This window comes from Haematobia irritans, chromosome 2 (assembly GCF_050003625.1).
Source record: "Haematobia irritans isolate KBUSLIRL chromosome 2, ASM5000362v1, whole genome shotgun sequence".
NCBI classification, from domain to species: Eukaryota; Metazoa; Arthropoda; class Insecta; order Diptera; family Muscidae; genus Haematobia; species Haematobia irritans.
The window spans coordinates 77,183,591-77,205,748 of NC_134398.1; the positions used below are offsets into that span (position 1 = coordinate 77,183,591).

The window sequence follows — 22,158 nt, forward strand, 5'->3', positions numbered from 1 at the left end:
ATTTTGTATTTTTGCATCCAAATTCAATAATGTTGTTTTCCAAAAAACAATATGTTATTATGTGAACATATAATATGTTTGGAAGCATTTTGCACCCAAAAATATTATATGCTTAAAAAAAATTCTCCCAAACAATATTGTGCTCAAAATTTTATTTATTTATTTATATATTTACAATCATAATGAATTATGGTAATATAGGTGCTAACAACATAGGTTTTCGACCTGAATGCTCAAAATTTTGTTTCTGCCCAATTGTATATTCCCCCACATCTTTCTCACTTCCACGAGATTTTTTAGTTCTTAGCACCTTTTTCTGTAATACAAACATTGTAGAAGAAATTATTCAATTGTATGATTTTTTTTATTTTAATTTTACCTTTTGCCGGACGGGGATTCGAGCAGCGGACCACACAGTTTGTAAGGATCAAAGAAGTAGCTGATCAATTGCCCAAGGAAAAATAAAATGTTAATTTTGTAATAACAAGCAACAACCACCAACTTAATTCAATATCGCTCCCTGTTAAATAGCGCTCCAAGCTACTAAACACATATATGTTTATAGGCTATTTCTAAATTAATATATGTTTGCATCCAAGCATATTATATTTAAAAACATTTTATGTCCCAAACATAATATGTTCTAACATATTAACATATATGTCCCAAACATGTTATGCTAGTTTATGAACATTATATGCTTGCACTCAATAATATTGTGTTTAAAAATTTGTGTTCCAAACATATAATGTTTATAGCCAAACATATGAAAAACAGTCTTTCTCAACCGTGTAGTACTAAGATGCACGAAAAACTGTTATACTCCATATAAAAAACGTTAGCGCGGAATAAATGCGAAAACTTTGTTTTGAGCATTTTCAAACACATATTTTTACAAACCTAGATTTTTCGCACGAAAAAATAGGCAGGTATATTATTTCACATAAATAAGTTAACATCCCTGGGTTTGAGACACTATTTGCGGAGATAGATGAAGATATTCATTTTTCGCAGAAACGAACTTAGTACTAAGCATTATCGAAAATTAGCTACGTCGCTAACTTCACGGAGGTACCATCTAGTCATTCATCTGGTAGCAGAGTCTTGCGCCTGCCGATTTCAAGTCGGCTTCAGTTAACCGCTGTCGCTGAGGTTTTGACGGCTGGAAACGTCTTAAAAAACCGCTGAACGAACGGGACGAAGTACTCCCATTTATACATGTCATCAACATAAAAAGCGGCAGATCATGAAGGCTTAGACCTAGGGATTAAAAAGTATTTCGATGCGGATGTCGATGAAACGGATATAGTTACTTGATGGAGGAAAAATCAATAGGTGCATTGAAAACTCCGTAGGTTAATCCTTTTTTCGAAGCTTTTTAATTATATCTTTTTTTTTTTGTTTTAATTTAGTATTTCCTGATATTGGCAAAGTTAACTCAAAAGATGTACAATGGTAGAAAAAATGCGATATGTGGCCATTACCGTTTGGTAGGTTGACTTACGTTACCGTTTAATTTCGTTACCGTTTTATATCAAATCATTACCATCCGGTATATTATGGTATTAACTATCAAAAGATAACGATATGTAGCCGCGGATGAAAACTAGTTGGTCGCCTGGTAGTTTGTTTTTTCACATAATGCAAACGACAATGTTTGTAGGAAAAATAATTACTACCAATGAAAATAATTATGTGAATATAGCGAAGTAGAGGTAAGTAAAGTATTTTTTATCATTATTAATATTTACTAATGCGAACATTCTTTCATTAGATGTATAAGTGGCATTTACAATCAATCCTTCCCCACCAGACAAATTGATGTTTGCAGTGCCTGCGATGAGACATAACTCAATTGGTAGAAAATTGGTGTATGTACACAGAAAAAAATTTCCGTAGTTAAACTAACGCTAAATTTAACTTATTTTTATTGTAAAAAAAATTATTTGTTAGTAGTTAAATTTATTTATTCCACATCCCAATTAAATTTTCGTTTTTTTAAGTATGTCTCAAATACTTTATGAGCTAAACGTGAGTATAAAGTTCGATGACCGTACACATAAGGTCAATATGAACTAAAGTAAATGAACATTTTCGTACGATTCCCAAAAATAGTAAGAATGAACTACTGTATGGTTAAAATGGTCATGATTTGGGGCCAATGATTTTCTTCTTAACTTTTAGTTAATATTTTCTTCTATTAGAGGGTGTAATTTCGTGAACTGTAGTTAAAAAGTACAACATAGCATTAAATTTTCCTGGGTTTAACAACGCTTTGGGGAAATCGCAAAATGTGTAGCAAAATTTAGTTCAATTTTCGTACGAGTTAGTTTATTCTTCCTATAAAACAGTTATATTTTTTCGGTGTACATATTATATGTATTAAATGTACATATTATATGTAGTGTACATATTATATGTAGTTAAATTTATTTATTCCACATCCCAATTAAATTTTCGTTTTTTTAAGTATGTCTCAAATACTTTATGAGCTAAACGTGAGTACAAAGTTCGATGACCGTACACATAAGGTCAATATGAACTAAAGTAAATGAACATTTTCGTACGATTCCCAAAAATAGTAAGAATGAACTACTGTATGGTTAAAATGGTCATGATTTGGGGCCAATGATTTTCTTCTTAACTTTTAGTTAATATTTTCTTCTATTAGAGGGTGTAATTTCGTGAACTGTAGTTAAAAAGTACAACATAGCATTAAATTTTCCTGGGTTTAACAACGCTTTGGGGAAATCGCAAAATGTGTAGCAAAATTTAGTTCAATTTTCGTACGAGTTAGTTTATTCTTCCTATAAAACAGTTTATTTTTTCGGTGTACATATTATATGTATTAAATGCATTAAAATCAGTATTTAAATCCATTAAAAAATGTTTTTGTTACGTGTGTTTTATTATTCTAAATATGTATTACAACAATATATACCGGGATTATAACAAACCCAATACCGCATTGGTATTATTTGGTAATACCGCGCTGTTTATACATCAATACCTTTATGGTATAAATATTAATATCGCTTAGGTATTATTTTCAATACCATATTGGTACTTTCATAACACCGTATGGTACTTTCATGCTTTGTGTACCGCCTGTTCCGTTTGGTATTGATATTGTACCATACGGGGTAGGCTAACTATCAACACCCTGCCATCATTTCAAATATGCATTTCATCCTCATCGCTACCACAGACTCGTAAGCATGACTGAATAAGGAGGTTGAATCACGATAACAAAAACAACAAATTTCAATATGTTGTTTACAATTTTAAGAAGTCAAAATCAGCTGATAAAAGAATCGTATTGGTAAAAGTGGCAATTATTTATTCTTTCAATTGTCCTGAAAAAATAATTAAAATCCAGAGGAAAATAAAGGTTCAAATTTAATTGCGTCACCTATGAGTGATTGTGAAGTGGATAATTCATCCGAGGAACGCTGATATGAGACAAATAAGACTATAATACCCACCAAAGTTAAGAATGGAAGTCAGTCAAATGGATCTTCGCCATCTATTAACAAAAACAGTGCGTGGTATTTTGGGTCTGGAATATGTTATCAAGATACTCAAGTCATCTTTGAACAATTCTCCAGCTATGAATGTGCGAGTTTGTTTGAGATGCATTTGCTATGCAGTGTCATTTGGAGAGCTGCAATCACCATAGACATATGATTTTGACATCTTAAAATTTTGTCGAAATAAAAAAATTGTAATCATATGGGCCCATGATTTAACCTTCTTGTTCAGCCATGCATGAAAGTATTTTGCCATCACTATTGTTATAAGAGCCATTTTATATTTTGTGAAACACCAAGCTCAACTAGCTTCTTATAATTTATTTAAATCGATAATGAAGTGCTGAAAACATAGTTCGCTTTTCCGACGAGTTTTTTCTAGTGCAGGAGCAATAATAACTGCTAAAATATCTCGCTTAAATTCAAACACTGTAAAGAAACTGTTATTTATACATGACAACCATGATATATTCAAAGATATAACAAAATAATTAGAAAAAAAATTTGTTTCATTGAAGCCGCCGATAAAGCGTAATATGACGTTTTCACCAAACATGTTTTTGGGTTTGAAATGCTTTGCCTTTAAGGCCGGTATGCACCTTTAGCGAAATTTTCGGTACCAAAAATTTTTTTAAGTCTACAACAAACAAACAGTGCTGTGTACACAAATTTTAAACCAGCTAATCGCTTTTAAAAATTTTTAATATATGTTCCAAATATTCCTCAAATAAATTGTTTATTATTTACAGACCTTTTAAAACTTTTACGCACACAATGATTGTAATAAATTAAATGTTTGCTGCCAAAATATGCTTTTGACAAGCCTGTTATTTTCATTAGAGGTGCATACCAGTTTACGAAATTTAACGCTACCGAAAATATCGTTAGCATAAATAGCAATGCATTTCTTATGGGAATGAAATTTATCGCTAGAGGTGCATACCGGCCTTTATAAGCATTTCAAAACGATTCATTTTCCCCATACAAAAAACCCTGCCAACATTTTTTGAATTTGGGGACTCTTTTGAGAATCCCCACTACGTCGAAAACAATCATATACGACATCAAAAACTCGTCGGAAAAGCGCCGTCACTATTGAGAAGTTGTACCACGCCAAGTTACTACAAAAATGTTTCGCATGAGTGCAATTATTAGGTGCCTTTATAGATCAATTTAGAACGACGCCAATAAGGGACCCTCCAAACAATCAGAAAAAGTGCATTTTAAGATAGTTGTAAAAGAATCATTGTGGTCGAGTAAAACACGTTTGTTTAGATATTTATTAATTTGATTAAACATTTACAAATTCTTAAAAATATAACATTTATACCACTATCACATTACATTTAACATAATTTTTGGCATTAATGATGATGTTGAGTTACAAGTAACGAGTTACATGTTGCTGCGTCTATCAACCAGTGTTTTTATTCCATGGAGGCAGCGTGTCTGTAAAATATCTGAAAAACAATCACTTTATTCCATTTGGAAAATCACCAAATTGTTCACCAATATAGCTTTCACAATTTTAAGCGTTTTCAGAACTTTATTTTCGTTTTTATTTAATTAAAATATAACAAGCTGGTTGCGCTTGGCGTTTCACAAAAAATGGCTTTTTTAACAGTAGGGATGGCAAATTACTTGCATGTACTTTTTGATGTACCTTTTCATGATGATTGAAGTGACATTTACGAGTCTGTGGTAACGATGAGGTTGAAATGGAACTTTGAAATGCTGGCAGGGAAAAAACAACAAGTTTAAAATACAAGTTTTTTCTCCAAAACACGTCAATTTTAAAATGTAAACGCCCCTAATTTAGAATATGTTCTGACTGAACATACTCTTTTCAAAATATATGTCAAATTATAAAAATAAATTTCATAGAAAAAAAAACGAATAAACAAAGGCTTTGAAGAATAGGTATGTGAAAATAGCTTTAAAAATGTTTTCCCTCTGCGATCGCGCATTTCAAAACGATTCCTTCTCCCCATACAAAAAATCAAGTTCAAAATACAAGTTTTTTCTCCAAAACACGTCAATTTTAAAATGTAAACGCCCCTAATTTAGAATATGCTCTGACTGAACATACTCTTTTCAAAATATATGTCAAATTATCAAAATAAATTTCATTAAAAAAACGAATAAACAAAGGCTTTGAAGAATAAGGATGTGAAAATAGCTTACAAATCTTTTCCCTTTGCAATCTCGGTAATTATTTGAACAAACGGTGCGTATATTTGAATTAAGAGTAAATGGGAATTTCAGGTTTCGATGGCAACAGTCAAACTAAAACATCTCAACTCGGAGTGAACGGTGATATGTTTTGGAAAAACGAATGAGGAAAACAGGTCAGTGTTAACTACTATGTTCCCACTGACTCGTATAATGCTATATTCCCACTGACTCGTTTTCTCCAAAACAGCAGCATTCTGCTAAAACAGCAGTATTTTGTTTTCTGAATAACATTAGACAGTGTTTGCTACTAACATCAGTCTTTTTCTATGAGTGCACATGAATACATACCCTCAAAATTTATACAACTGAACGGCCCATAGATGTTTGCTCTTGTAACATTCACAATAGTTGTGTAATTGTCCAATTACAATACATTTGCCGATAAATTGTTGCAGCATTCACAATACGGATATAATTGTTCAATCAAAATACGGTTGCCATTAAATTACTGATCAATATTACAAGGTCGCATACCCGAAAAATAAAATAATAGGGTTAATATATTGAGTCCAATATACGAAATTGAATGTGGCACCGTTGGTCAAATCTATGGGAAAACGACAATTGTTATTCTTAACCTTTAACCGGTGAGGTGAAATTTTTTTGCGTAATTTGCGACGTGTGGTAAATTTTACCCCCTCTTTTACATTAATATTTTCTTCTGTAAAAAATGTTTTTTTTTGTATCATTATTATATTTGTTGATTAGTAAACATTGTATTTAACGAAAATAAATCAATATTTCGAAATATTATATGTTCTTTCAATGATTAACATATACTTTATTTCACACGTCTTTTTTAAAATATATGTAAACGAGTGTTCGAGGTGGTAAATTTTACCACCACGTACCCAGTTAAAGGTTAATTTTGTAAAGATAAAGCATTGTAAACCATCCGTTACATTTGTAATTTTTAAACCAATCGAGAATTAACAAATGTGAAAAATCTAAAAGCAATATTTTATGGAAGCATATTCATATAAAGGGTGATTTGTTAAGAGCTTGATAACTTTTTTTTAAAAAAAAACGCATAAAATTTGCAAAATCTCATCGGTTCTTTATTTGAAACGTTAGATTGGTCCATGACATTTACTTTTTGAAGATAATTTCATTTAAATGTTGACCGCGGCTGCGTCTTAGGTGGTCCATTCGGAAAGTCCAATTTTGGGCAACTTTTTCGAGCATTTCGGCCGGAATAGCCCGAATTTCTTCGGAAATGTTGTCTTCCAAAGCTGGAATAGTTGCTGGCTTATTTCTGTAGACTTTAGACTTGACGTAGCCCCACAAAAAATAGTCTAAAGGCGTCAAATCGCATGATCTTGGTGGCCAACTTACCGGTCCATTTCTTGAGATGAATTGTTCTCCGAAGTTTTCCCTCAAAATGGCCATAGAATCGCGAGCTGTGTGGCATGTAGCGCCATCTTGTTGAAACCACATGTCAACCAAGTTCAGTTCTTCCATTTTTGGCAACAAAAAGTTTGTTAGCATCGAACGATAGCGATCGCCATTCACCGTAACGTTGCGTCCAACAGCATCTTTGAAAAAATACGGTCCAATGATTCCACCAGCGTACAAACCACACCAAACAGTGCATTTTTCGGGATGCATGGGCAGTTCTTGAACGGCTTCTGGTTGCTCTTCACTCCAAATGCGGCAATTTTGCTTATTTACGTAGCCATTCAACCAGAAATGAGCCTCATCGCTGAACAAAATTTGTCGATAAAAAAGCGGATTTTCTGCCAACTTTTCTAGGGCCCATTCACTGAAAATTCGACGTTGTGGCAGATCGTAAGTCTATTCATGATGAAATGTCAAAGCATACTGAGCATCTTTCTCTTTGACACCATGTCTGAAATCCCACGTGATCTGTCAAATACTAATGCATGAAAATCCTAACCTCAAAAGAATCACCCTTTATATACGTTTAATTGCACAATATAGATACATTAATGACACGTTAATGTAGTATCTTCGTGTGATACAACGTCTAACCAATGGATGCGCTGTTTAGACCCAATTCTGATAACGCCCACTTGATGGTGAGGCCCATCAATCTCCAAATCCAAATAATGTTGACATCGAAGCAATATATTCCCACCTTAAGGTGGGTACTATGTTCGGTTTTCGAGTTGAAAACCACTTTATTTTCGCGATTACTTTTCTTTAAATAATCAAAATTATAATTGATAACAAACTTATTCCTGTAACGTCTTATCGAAATCTAGAGGAACAAGAAACTGCGCATCAATTGAGTCAATTTATCTGCTTTGTATTGGGCTGTTTTAATAAAGTAACCACGAACATTTCAACGCGAAGAGCAAACATAGTACTTACCTTTAAGGTGAGTACTATGTTCGGTTCTTTCAGCAACACACTAAATTAAAAGTACAAAAATACGTATGAAGACTATTATATTTTTATCAAGTCTTATCAAATAATGGATGGAAAAGATCCAATGAATTGTTTGATAATCATTTTATATATCTAAATTAATCAAATTAAAAAAGTAACCGTGAAAACAAGCTTGTTTTCAGCTCTAAAATTGAACATAGTACTCAACTTTAAATAAAAAGTCATACCTGTTCATTAAATGTCTACCTGTATTATATTTTCCACTCGTATAAACATTATCGAAAACTAAGGGTTTGAAATGTGTCCATTTTGAATAACAGTTAAGTAATGAACGCTCAACAGTTGGTATTCTCATCAGTCATTGTTATTAGACGTCTCTTTAATTTTGTACATATACTTACTAAACTGCAGACTTCACATAACTACTGAAAGTAACAATTGATATTTTCTGATCACTTCCTAATTGCAATTACGTATGTGGCAGACAAATTGTTGGTAGTAAGAGATATTTTTAGCAACATTCTGAATCTCAAAGTTATCTCAATTTATGAGATTGTAAAACTTGAAAGCCATTTTTGACGATCGCAATTTAGAATCTCCAGATGTCACAGTATAATCCACATGGTCACACTAAAATATCTCGAAAAATCAGTGAAAATATAGCAGATGGGCTTGATGAAGAAGAGAATCGACTACAACAATATCGGCCATCGAAATTACAGGAGAAAAGAAGCCATGTCATGGAACACTTGGCCACTTTTACTGTGAACAGGGATGCTGGGATTGTTCACCCCATGGATGGAATGCGGCGATTATTACAAATGGAGAAAAATACTGGAATTTGGTCGCAGAAAATGAGGCTGTGTTTGGATAATGGGCATGTTCTCATAACTGACTACGAAACCGGAGTAAGAAAGAGAAATTTTTGGCTATAACTACACGCCCTTATTTATAAATACAATTTCAGGATTTGATTGAAAAGTTCCCCTCCTACCTAGTTGAATGCCCGACAGCGTTCACATCTGATGACGTTCTTGAGTTGTACAACAATGTTCTTGTTTTTATTGTTTCTGCTGCAAGTGGGGCTCAGTCTGAGATGCATATTTTTCAGGTTTGTTTTATTTTTCTTAATTTTTCTGCCGAATTTTTCATGGCTAACGAAAATTGTAGTCTCAGAGCATATCCGCTGTTGATTTAGTTCAAGAAATAAAGTCACTACAAAATAACGACCTACAATCAAAATCTCCTGCAATTTCTTCTAAATACCAAGCAGTTAGCCATTCATCCGCTAAGAAGAATACCAATATGGATTTCTATAAACACCATCACGAAGAGCACAGATACCACAATAGTACAGAAAAAGGCAATATCCATGTTGACCACATTGACTATGAACACAAAGAGTTTCCAGTAAATGATCCATTTGGATCCAGATGTGGTTCTCCAGATGTAGCTGGTATTGAATCTCATGGACGAAGATTCTTTGAAGACACATGTTCCGTTTCAAGTGAAAGATATGAAAGGGAAGTTTGTATTCTAAATAGTTGTTTCGATGATATTGAAAAGTTTATTGCTCGACTTCAACATACAGCTGCGGCTGTAAGAGAGGTAGAAAGGCGGCGACATAAGCACCGAGAAATCGGGGATGGTCTTATAAACTTACATACACGTCCACCTATGGAAAAAGAGTTCATAGATATCTTAGCCAAGTTTAAGTTATCTTTCAACCTCTTGTCAAAACTTAAAACACATATTCACGACCCGAATGCACCAGAATTGGTTCATTTCCTTTTTACTCCCCTTGCGTTAATAGTTGAAGCAGCAAGAGACACTTATAGTAAGGCCCAGCTTACATCGAAAGTAGTCGAACCGCTCTTAACATCTGACACGATCAATTTCTTAATAAACTGTGTCAGTAGTAAGGAAACAGAGCTATGGAAGTCCCTTGGTCCTTCATGGACTGTATCCGCAGAACAGTGGCATGAGAAAAACGATTTTCACAACTCTGGTTATATTGAAAAGCGTCCTCAAGACAACACAGATATAAGCAATTTCGACACTGTACTCACATTATCTAAATCCGAAGATTCTTCAAGAGAGTTTGAATATATACCAGAACCCCAGAAAATATCTTCGTTTAGACCAACCTTAGCAGCGAATATGCATTATATGCATAATTCTGTAGAAAACACGGAAACTTCAACATTTCCAGCGACATCGAACAAACATTATGGCTATAACACGTCGAATCCAAAATATTTTGATGCTGAAATAACAGGTGTGGATACTCTTGAAACGGAAGAGGCAAGGCCAGAAAGGAAGAATAAAGAAGGTAATAAAGATATTATTAGATAAAATATACTATATAATATTTCCAGTCACGGCTCAGTAGATAATGTTGCCATGTATTTATAGATATGGATTCCATGACTAATCAATGGTTGAGCATGTTACGCAAAAAAGGGTCAAATGTTGCTATGGTGTGCTATCCTCGCATGGCCAATAACGATAAAGAACTAAGCGTGTCGAAGGGTGAATACTTGGAGGTAATGAAATTGTCGTATAATATGATTGAATTTTTCACATTGTGTGTATACAAACTCTTAGATATTGGATGATTCAAGGAAATGGTGGAAGGCCCGGAACATGTATGGTCAGATAGGTCATGTGCCGAGTACAATCGTTGCCCCAGTCCACGGTCTTCACGACAATTACAGCAATCAGAAAACATCCAATTGAATATTTATATAGCGCTAGTTACTATGATGGAAGAATCTAAATGAATATACAAAAAAAAAAATGGGAACAAAAGTGTAGTAAAATTGCATGATATCATCCAGAGGATTAATGAAGCAAATTTACTTCTGCGGACTTCTTCAAGAAGTTGCAAAAGAATGACATAGTAACTGGCTTTACTTACAAGTTTTTTATGAATAAGTATATTTTATACGATTCAAGAAATAAGATGAGACCTATATTTAGGCCTGTAAAGCCGTGTGTCTAACATTATTGCTGCAATAGTTCATTCGGACTCACTCCAATCGTAATATTTTTAATATTTCTTATATAAATGTTATTAGAATTTGGTACACATTAATAAATCATATTTTATAAAATAGTGCTTGTTCTTAATCACTGTATGTACACACGTAAAATACTGTTATGCAAATAGAATACACAGTAAATGAGTTACAAATAGTATACAATGAAAATACCATACAGTCAAAATATATTATTATTAATAACACAGAAAATTTGCTAGAAGAGCATTTGTTTGCAGAAAAAGAAAAAGCTGTCAATGTAGTTGTTTCAATAAACATCCATTGGTTGAAACATCCAATATTATTTGCTGCAATAGCAAACAAATTCTGCTGAATCAGCTAAAGTGTTTGCTAAACGTTTTTGCCAAAATCGCTAGTTGAAATAGCTGAACTTAATTCCCATATCAGATTAATTCTCATATCAGAGAGGCCGAAGAGAATTTATAATTTCATTCCGCAGAAAATTTCAGCGAACTACTGACGTTTTAGGAGTCTGCTGTTCCAAAATAGAAGTTTGTTGGAGCAACCTGTTTTACTTTGAATATTTTGAACAATAGGTTATTCTAATAGTTTTAATTCAGTAAATATGCTGATCCATAGGTCATTCAATGGCAATTTGCCCCAGGGTTATGAGAGATCTTCTAAAAAATAACGCCTCAAGGCGGAATGTTTTACTTATAAATTCTTAAAGCTAGAAAAATAATTAATGGTATTATAAGTACATATTGTTGCTGTTGAAAACAAAAACCAGTGTTATTGTTTTCTACGGAACATAGGCATTTATTCGCAGTGAAGACTTTTAGTGCAGTTTAATGGAAAGGCAATATGTTTACACTAAAAAACAAGTAAGGAAAGTCTAAAGTCGGGCGGGGCCGACTATATTATACCCTGCACCACTTTGTAGATCTACATTTTCGATACCATATCACATTCGTCAAAAGTGTTGGGGGCTATATATAAAGGCTTGTCCCATATACATACATTTAAATATCACTCGATCTGGACAGAATTTGATAGACTTGTACAAAATATATAGACTCAAAATTTAAGTCGGCTAATGCTCTAGGGTGGAACACAATGTTAGTAAAAAAATATGGGGAACATTTAAATCTGAAGCAATTTTAAGGAAACTTCGCAAAAGTTTATTTATGATTTATAGCTCGATATATATGTATTAGAAGTTTAGGAAAATTAGAGCCATTTTTACAACTTTTCGACTAAGCAGTGGCGATTTTACAAGGAAAATGTTGGTATTTTGACCATTTATGTCGAAATCAGAAAAACATATATATGGAAGCTATATCTAAATCTGAACCGATTACAACCAAATTTGGCACGCATAGCTACAATGCTATTTCTACTCCCTGTGCAAAATTTCAATTAAATCGGAGTAAAAGATTGTGCAAAATTTTAATCAAAACTCTGGCTTCTGGGGCCATATAAGTGCATATCGGGCGAAATATATATATATATATATATATATATATATATATATATATATATATATATATATATATATATATATATATATATATATATATATATATATATATATATATATATATATATATATATATATATATATATATATATATATATATATATATATATATATATATATATATATATATATATATATGGGAGCTATATCTAAATCTGAACCGATTTCTTTAGGGTTCTATTCTGAGCCAAAACACATACTTGTGCCAAATTTGAAGTCGATTGGACTAAAACTGCGACCTAGACTTTGATTACAAAAATGTGTTCACGGACAGACGGGCATGGCTATATCGACTCAAGAGCCCACCCTGAGCATTTTTGCCAAAGACACCATATGTCTATCAGGTCTTCTTCTGGGTGTTGCAAACATATGCACTAACTTATAATACCCTGTTCCACAGTGTGGCGCAGGGTATAAAAATCTGGAATACATTTTGATACATAAATAGTGAACCCTAAAACTAAATATTCTAGTTAAAAGGAAGTTTTAATAGAAAACTTACTAATTCTCTATTAAATTATACACTGAGGGGAAATGTAAAAGGTTGTCCCAATTCATTTCATGTTACTCTGAAATTAAATATTTATTTTTTACATTAAATAAAACCATTAAATTGGTTTCCAAAAATGTAAAATGCATAAAAAAACTAAATATTCTGGTTAAAAGAAAGTTAAAGAAACTTTACCAATTCACTATAAAATTATAAGCAGATGAGTAATATAAAATTTTCCCAATTGTTCTGGAATTATTCTGAAATTAAAGATTTGTTTTTTACATTCAAAGTATTAAATTGATTTCCAAAAAATTAATAAAATAAAGTATTAAAAACCTGTGTTCTTTGGCTATGTAAAGGTCATAAAAACGTAAATATTCTACTTAAAAGAAATTGATAACTATGATTATGGTATGACTAGTTCTGTCTTTGAAGGATTTACCCCAAGACCATTATCTTTCGCCCATTTCTCAGTCATCCGGAGGGCTCTCTGTATAATATCTCTAACTGTTGATGGGAATTTTCCCCTGACTGCTAGCGCCACATCATCTGCGTATGCCACCACTTTTATCCTTTCTTTTTCTAAGGAAACCAGAAGGTCGTTTATAGCAACATTCCCAAGAAGAGGTGATAGAACTCCTCCTTGAGGAGTGCCTCTGTTCACATACCTTTGTTTATTTGCTTGTCCTACTGTGGCTAAAATGCGTCTCTTCCTTAGAAGTTCGTCTAACAGCCTAAGTATACCTGGATCAACATTCAGAGTTGTCAGTCCATTTAATATTGACCTCGGATGGACGTTTTTGAACGCCCCTTCGATGTCTAGAAACGTCACGATTGTGTATTCTTTGACAGATAGTGAGCTTTCAATAAAGCTGACTAGTTCAAGTAATGCGGTCTCAGTAGACCTGCCCTTCGAGTATGCATGTTGTAGCAAACTTCAATCGACGCTAGTTCTAAGATAAATATCTATCATCCTCTACAGAGTCTTAAGTAGGAATGATGATAAGCTGATTGGTCGGAAATCCTTCGCATTATGTGAGAGGCTTTTCCCGCTTTAGGTGTGAAAACGACTTTTGATTCCCTCCACTTTCCTGGAATATATGCTAAGTTGATACATCCTTCATATATCGCCGACAACCAGGGGATAATTCTGTCAGCCACCGCTTGTAACTCCGCCGGAGTAATTTTATCAGGTTCGGGGGATTTGAATGATCCAAAGCTATTTAACGCCCATTTTATTCTAGATTCCGATACAATTTCCTCGATAGGAAACGACCGCTGAGCCACTGTGGCACCGTCAGTACATGGTTAAGCCGTCTGATTTCCGGGAAAATGTGTTACTATTGGACAGCGTCTCCTCACTGGACGTTGTCCAATTGCCCTCCGATGTTTTAATGAAACCTGGAGCAGAGTTCGTGGATGCTAGCACCTTCCGTAGTCTGGAAGCCTGGGACGTATTCTCAATGCTGCTGCAGTAATCATTCCAAGAGTTATGCTGAGCCTTTCTCAGTTCTCGCTTGTATCCTGTCAGATTTTTCTTGTAAGCGTCCCAATCCACAGGAGCTCTGGTGGACTTTGCTTTGTTAAAGAGCTTCCTGCACGATTTCCTCATATTACCTAACTCCGTAGACCACCATGGTGGTCGATTTTTCCCCCTTGGCTTCCCTCTAGGGCATGCAGCCTTCAGTGAAATGTTGAAGGCCTTAGTATTTCCGGTATCATCATATTGAACGATTCCCTATACCTATTCCAGTCAGCTTTCCTACCATTTGGCGGAAATATGGTCTTGGTGGTATGAACATCAAATGTGAAACTGATGTAGCGATGATCTGAGAAGCTATGTTCACTTAAAACCTGCCAATCAGATATCATTTCATTCAGTTCTTGCGAGGCCAAGTTGACGTCCAAAACCTCTTGCCTGTTTTTAGTAACAAAGGTTGGGGCATCGCCCTTATTGCAAACTACCAAATTAGTACGCAAAATACACTCTAGGAGTGACTCTCCTCTTGTATTAATGTCACCACTTCCCCATATACTATGATGTGCATTTGCATCGCATCCCATAATGAGTTTTGTCTTTGTTTTCAATGACTCCTCAACTAAGGTGTTAACGGCACATGGAGGCATCTCCCTATCATGTCCCATGTAGACCGAAGATACCCAATATTTGCATTTGGCTATTTCTAAACTGGCAACGACAGTGTCTGTATTGCACATTGAAGGAAGCAGAAACAAGTTGAGCTCGTTTTTAGCAATTATACAGGCTCGATTTACATCATAACCAGTATACTGCAATAGTTTGAACCCCGGAGTACTTAATTCACATATTTTGTTTCTATAAAGATATGGTTCTTGAATAAGAACTTTATCTATGCCCCCTTTCATCAGGAGAACTTTTAAGGCAGCACATGCAGCCTTACAATGGTGAAGATTTATCTGGTGAAGATTGACGTCCAAAACCTCTTGCCTGTTTTTAGTAACAAAGGTTGGGGCATCGCCCTTATTGCAAACTACCAAATTAGTACGCAAAATACACTCTAGGAGTGACTCTCCTCTTGTATTAATGTCACCACTTCCCCATATACTATGATGTGCATTTGCATCGCATCCCATAATGAGTTTTGTCTTTGTTTTCAATGACTCCTCAACTAAGGTGTTAACGGCACATGGAGGCATCTCCCTATCATGTCCCATGTAGACCGAAGATACCCAATATTTGCATTTGGCTATTTCTAAACTGGCAACGACAGTGTCTGTATTGCACATTGAAGGAAGCAGAAACAAGTTGAGCTCGTTTTTAGCAATTATACAGGCTCGATTTACATCATAACCAGTATACTGCAATAGTTTGAACCCCGGAGTACTTAATTCACATATTTTGTTTCTATAAAGATATGGTTCTTGAATAAGAACTTTATCTATGCCCCCTTTCATCAGGAGAACTTTTAAGGCAGCACATGCAGCCTTACAATGGTGAAGATTTATCTGGAGGATCCGTAGGACCATTGAGATTTTCAACAACCGTCACATCAGCCGTTTCAGAATATCCACTTCAGAGATCTCGGTGACTCTCGCAATAACCATAGGTTCAGTTTGGTGAGTTTTGAGGCAGTAGAAACCTCCTCTTGCATACGGTGTCTATCCAAGTCTGCATCTTTGGTATCTCCCTCGAGGATTCAAGAGGATTCACTTATTTCTGATTCAGACAGAGGCTTGTCGATTTACGAATCCTTTAGCTGATCGTTTTTATATACCTTAATTTGTATATAATGAAACCCATAGCATACACGGCCCTGCATGCTGTCTTGGTCCATCCACTTCATCCAAACGGCCAACCTTCCAATCAGCTGTTGGAAGATCTGGATTGCATTGTTTCAGTCTATTTAAAAGAGATTCAGGGTCAGGAGGGTTTGCAGGGATCAACGCATGTGCTCTAGGTCTAGCCGGTATGTCTTTCTTCTCGACTAACTCTAGGGCAGCTCCTTCCCAAACTTCACCAATTAGTATCAGAGCAGCTTTAAAAAATTCTAAAGACCTCTGGTCCTCAAATGCGACTAGCTTAAATCGTCCTTGATACCAACCAGCCTCTTGGTGTCGAGGATCTGGGCCGGGAAACTTTTCCAGCACCTGTGAACATTCTCAATTTCCCCCCATTTTTGCTTTGGAACCATACCGTCCAATGCTCCTTTATTAATGATAGCCATCACAAGGCTGTCTTTAGCAACTGAGGCAAACGATCGTTGATCCCTTTTGGAGGATGGCAGCTCATCCGGTGATCGTTCCCTTTTTCCAGCCTCAAGAATTCCTTGAGCCCATTTTAAGGAATCGTTTTGTTTAGCCGACAACGTGCTTGGGTCGACTGATCCTAATTTCTTTAGGATAAACAAAGAATTTCTGCGTTCCTTGAATCTCTTTCGTGAGGGATTACATCCTTTTGATGCCGTTACCTTGGAAAAGGTTCGACTTGTCAAAGTGTCGCCACCTGTCGACCCGTCTACAGGGCCTAACTCTTGGTCATTGCCCAAATTTATAACTCCAGTCGATACCCGTCCACTGGGCCCTGAAGTTAGCAACCCAGTGGATGTCTTTGAATTTCTCTGCATGGTGGCCTAATATCCCACCCAGCGTTACCGTTGTGCCACTTTAGTGGCAAATTTGCCACTTTTCTTGGGCGGTGCCACTTTTGCGCCACTTTTTGTTTGTGCCACTAAATGGGATACTTTTTACGATTTTGTGCCACTTTTCCAATAATTCGTGCCACTTTTTCAAAAGTTTAAATATTATGGGTAGTTATCACCATAGATGTGTTATTAAGAAAATTTAATATTGTGCACCAACAGCCTTCGCTCATTAATTCTTATTACGTGAACAGTTACGATTCAACTTATTTGGTAAACCGAACTTTGAATATGCCAAATTTATTGTGGCATGAAATATCAGGATAAATATGAAAATGTTTAAGGTTTGTATTACGACCGCAGGAAATAATTGATGATGGATCCCATAAGGACCCAGTTAGAAAAAATTGCAATCGCCCTTTGAGACAGATTGTTCCAATTCTACTATATTCCTCAAAATGAATGCTGGAACAGTGGACAGTATTGAAGCATTACCTCATTAGAGAAAAATTGGAAGAAAAGTGTCCTAAGAAATTAGAGAAAGTATATGTTAAAGATCCAAAATGCACTTTCAAATACCACAGATTTATCTTACATTTTTAGTTTATATTATCAAAAGTATGAATACCGTTAACAAAATATCCCAAAGCGAATCCTCCTAAACGTGAGTACTATGTTCGGTTTTCGAGTTGAAAATCGCTTAATTTTCGCGATTACTTTTCCTGAAATAATCAAAATTATAAACGATTGAGTTATTGAGTTAATTTATCTGCTTTATATTGAACTGTTTTAGTAAAGTAGCCGCGAAAATTTCAACTCGAAAATCGAACATAGTGCTTACCTTAAATTGTTTATTAATTATATTTAACAAAAATATTCTATTACAAATATACATAAATTTTGTAAGAAAGTTTGTAAAAACGTGATTTAGCAGATATCGACTATAAAAATTCTTTGTATATTAAAAACATTAAAACAATATAGATAGGTCACAAAACGACATCACAATCCGAAAGTCGTGGACAAATTTTACCATGAATTGACCTAAATGACAAAAAACTGAAGAAAAGGGGGTTCCGCATTACTTAAAAACCAATGATGATATAAATTATTTTGATATCGTAAATAAATTTAAAGATATAATTGAAAGGCCTGATTATTTTATAGACGCTTAAAAAATAATTTTAAATAGGATTTGTTCACCAATTTGTATGAATTCGCAAAATATATTTTAACTTGACCTCATAGCAGTATTTATTTCTTAATTTTTTTTTGTATAAGTTAATAAAAAGAATGTGCCACTTTTTGTGCCACTTTTCAAAAATAATTGTGCCCCTTTTTTCGACGTTTGCCACTTTTTGTGCCACTTTTTGAAAATTCCCAACGGTAACGCTGATCCCACCACACTTGAAATTCGTAGTAGGTACTTATTACGATGATTTTATCCGCTATTAAAACACACGTCCGTTCGACGGTTGAATGAGAAAAAAAACAAGTGAGTAAAGTAGAAAGTAGGGCGGGGCCGACTATATTATACCCTAAACCACCCCTACTGAATTAGTAAATATAAGCCTTTGTGGGGTATCATTGGTATAGGTTTTGGTGAACATAAAGGGGGGTACATGTTTATGGGTGTCTTGTCACAATCTGAGCAGAAATGTCTAATATTAGGAGCTATAGTTTATTTTGCACCAAAAGAGTTAGTATGCCACTAATATTGAGTCCATTATTAAACAAGTAAGGAAAGTCTAAAGTCGGGCGGGGCCGACTATATTATACCCTGCACCACTTAGTAGATCTAAATTTTCGATACCATATCACATTCGTCAAACGTGTTGGGGGCTATATATAAAGGTTTATCCCAAATACAGACATTTAAATATCACTCGATCTGGGCAGAATTTGATAGACTTCTACAAAATCTATAGACTCAAAATTTATGTCGGCTAATGCACTAGGGTGGAACACAATGTTAGTAAAAAAATATGGGAAACATTTAAATCTGAAGCATTTTTAAGGAAACTTCGCAAAAGTTTATTTATGATTTATCCCTCGATATATATGTATTAGAAGTTTAGGAAAATTAGAGTCATTTTTACAACTTTTCGACTAAGCAGTGGCGATTTAACAAGGAAAATGTTGGTATTTTGACCATTTTTGTCGAAATCAGAAAAACATATATATGGGAGCTATATCTAAATCTGAACCGATTTCAACCAAATTTGGCACGCATAGCTGCAATGCTAATTCTACTCCCTGTGCAAAATTTCAACTAAATCGGAGTTAAAACTTGGCCTCTGTGGTCATATGAGTGTAAATCGGGCGAAAGCTATATATGGGAGCTATATCGAAATCTGAACCGATTTCAACCAAATTTGGCACACATAGCTACAATGCTAATTCTACTCCCTATGCAAAATTTCAACTAAATCGAGGCAAAAAATTGGCCTCTGTGGTCATATGAGTGTAAATCGGGCGAAAGCTATATATGAGAGATATATCCAAATCTGAACCGATTTCAACCAAATTTGGCACGCATAGTTAAAATGCTAATTCTACTCCCTATGCAAAATTTCAACTAAATCGGAGCAACAAATTGTCCTCTGTGGTCATATGAGTGTAAATCGGGCGAAAGCTATATATGGGAGCTATATCGAAATCTGAACCGATTTAAACCAAATTTAGCACACATAGCTACAATGCTAATTCTACTCCCTATGCAAAATTTCAACTAAATCGGAGCAAAAAATTGGCCTCTGTGGTCATATGAGTGTAAATCGGGCGAAAGCTATATATGGGAGCTATATCTAAATCTGAACCGATTTCAACCAAATTTGACACACATAGCTACATTGCAAATTCTACTCCCTGTGCAAAATTTCAACTAAATCGCAGCAAAGAATTGTCCTCTGTGGTCATATGAGTGTAAATCGGGCGAAAGCTATATATGGGAGCTATATCTAAATCTGAACCGATTTCAACCAAATTCGGCACACATAGCTGCAATGCTAATTCTACTCCTTGTGCAAAATTTCAACTAAATCGGAGTTAAAAATTGGCCTCTGTGGTCATATGAGTGTAAATCGGGCGAAAGCTATATATGAGAGATATATCCAAATCTGAACCGATTTCAACCAAATTTGGCACGCGTAGTTAAAATGCTAATTCTACTCCCTATGCAAAATTTCAACTAAATCGGAGCAACAAATTGGCCTCTGTGGGCAATTGAGTGTAAATCGGGCGAAAGCTATATGGGAGCTATATATAAATCTGAACCGATTTGGCTGATATTTTGCAAGTTTTTCGAGACTCATAAAATATTCGGACATACGGAATTTGAGGAAGATCGCTTGATATACACGCCAATTATGACCAGATCGGTGAAAAATATATATTGTAGCTATATCTAAATCTGAACCGATTTTTTCCAAAATCAATAGGGATCGTCTTTGAGCCGAAACAGGACCCTATACCACATTTTAGGACAATCGGACTAAACCTGCGAGCTGTACTTTGCACACAAAAATACATCAACAGACAGACGGACATCGCTAAATCGACTCAGAATTTAATTCTAAGGCGATCCGTATACTGAAAGGTTGGTCTATGATTACACCTTTTTGGCGTTACATACAAATGTACAAACTTATTATACCCTGTACCACAGTAGTGGTGAAGGGTATAAAAAGAGGAAATCTGTCAATTAGTTGTGGGTAATAAATCCAAATTTCTGCAAATAGGGCAATAGATTTATGTAAGAGCTACATGTAAGTCTAAATATGATCAGCTAGTACATCAAAATTTGAAATTTGAATAACATAGCTTAATAAATAAGACTATTATGGCCAAATATGACAAAATCGAGCGATGCATATATGGGACCTATATCTAAATCTTAACCAATTTGTATAATATTTTGCAGGTATGATTGATACCACAGAAGGTCACTTTGTGTAAAATTTGAGTACGACCAGTTAATAAATGAGGCCCCTATGATCAAAAATAAGGTTATTAGGGGCAAATTTTTCAAAATCGGGCGATACATATATATGGGAGCTATATCTAAATTTGAACCGATTTCGATGAAATTTTGCACATACAGTTAGTGCTATAGAAGATTAAATTTAGCCAACCTTGGTTACGATCGGTTGATAAATAAGGGTTTTACGGCCAAATTTGGCAAAATCGGGCGATACATATATATGAGAGCTATATCTAAATTTGAACCGATTTTGATGAAATTGCGCACATACAGTTAGAGGTATAGAAGATTATATTTAGCCAACTTTGAGCACTATCGGTTGATAAATAAGGGTTTTACGGCCAAATTTGGCAAAATCGGGCGAAACATATAAAGGGTGATTTGTTAAGAGCTTGATAACTTTAAAAAAAAAAAAAAAACGCATAAAATTTGCAAAATCTCATCGGTTCTTTATTTGAAACGTTAGATTGGTCCATGACATTTACTTTTTGAAGATAATTTCATTTAAATGTTGACCGCGGCTGCATCTTAGGTGGTCCATTCGGAAAGTCCAATTTTGGGCAACTTTTTCGAGCATTTCGGCCGGAATAGCCCGAATTTCTTCGGAAATGTTGTCTTCCAAAGCTGGAATAGTTGCTGGCTTATTTCTGTAGACTTTAGACTTGACGTAGCCCCACAAAAAATAGTCTAAAGGCGTCAAATCGCATGATCTTGGTGGCCAACTTACCGGTCCATTTCTTGAGATGAATTGTTCTCCGAAGTTTTCCCTCAAAATGGCCATAGAATCGCGAGCTGTGTGGCATGTAGCGCCATCTTGTTGAAACCACATGTCAACCAAGTTCAGTTCTTCCATTTTTGGCAACAAAAAGTTTGTTAGCATCGAACGATAGCGATCGCCATTCACCG

The 22,158-nt window shown here is 34.9% G+C and overlaps 1 protein-coding gene and 1 long non-coding RNA gene across 2 annotated transcripts; both read left to right on the forward strand.

Annotated features, from left to right (window-relative positions):
• Nucleotides 1–1,423: 1,423 nt before the first annotated feature.
• LOC142223039 (uncharacterized) lies at nt 1,424–1,987 on the forward strand. Its single transcript, XR_012718509.1, has 2 exons — nt 1,424–1,715; nt 1,775–1,987. It is a non-coding gene; the product is annotated as an uncharacterized LOC142223039 (long non-coding RNA).
• Nucleotides 1,988–8,536: 6,549 nt separating this feature from the next.
• Nucleotides 8,537–11,233, forward strand: aru (arouser). Its single transcript, XM_075295353.1, has 5 exons — nt 8,537–9,025; nt 9,085–9,228; nt 9,288–10,449; nt 10,533–10,663; nt 10,725–11,233. The coding sequence occupies exons 1-5, from the start codon at nt 8,720–8,722 to the stop codon at nt 10,854–10,856; spliced, it is 1,875 nt and encodes a 624-aa protein (XP_075151468.1). The 5' UTR covers nt 8,537–8,719; the 3' UTR covers nt 10,857–11,233.
• The last annotated feature ends 10,925 nt before the right edge of the window (nt 11,234–22,158 follow it).

Coding starts and splice junctions, on each gene's coding strand:
- aru (XM_075295353.1), top strand. CDS start 8,720: ATGTCACAGTATAATCCACATGGTCACACTAAAATATCTCGAAAAATC. Junction 9,026..9,084: donor TAACTGACTACGAAACCGGA/GTAAGAAAGAGA, acceptor ATACAATTTCAG/GATTTGATTGAAAAGTTCCC. Junction 10,664..10,724: donor CGAAGGGTGAATACTTGGAG/GTAATGAAATTG, acceptor ACAAACTCTTAG/ATATTGGATGATTCAAGGAA.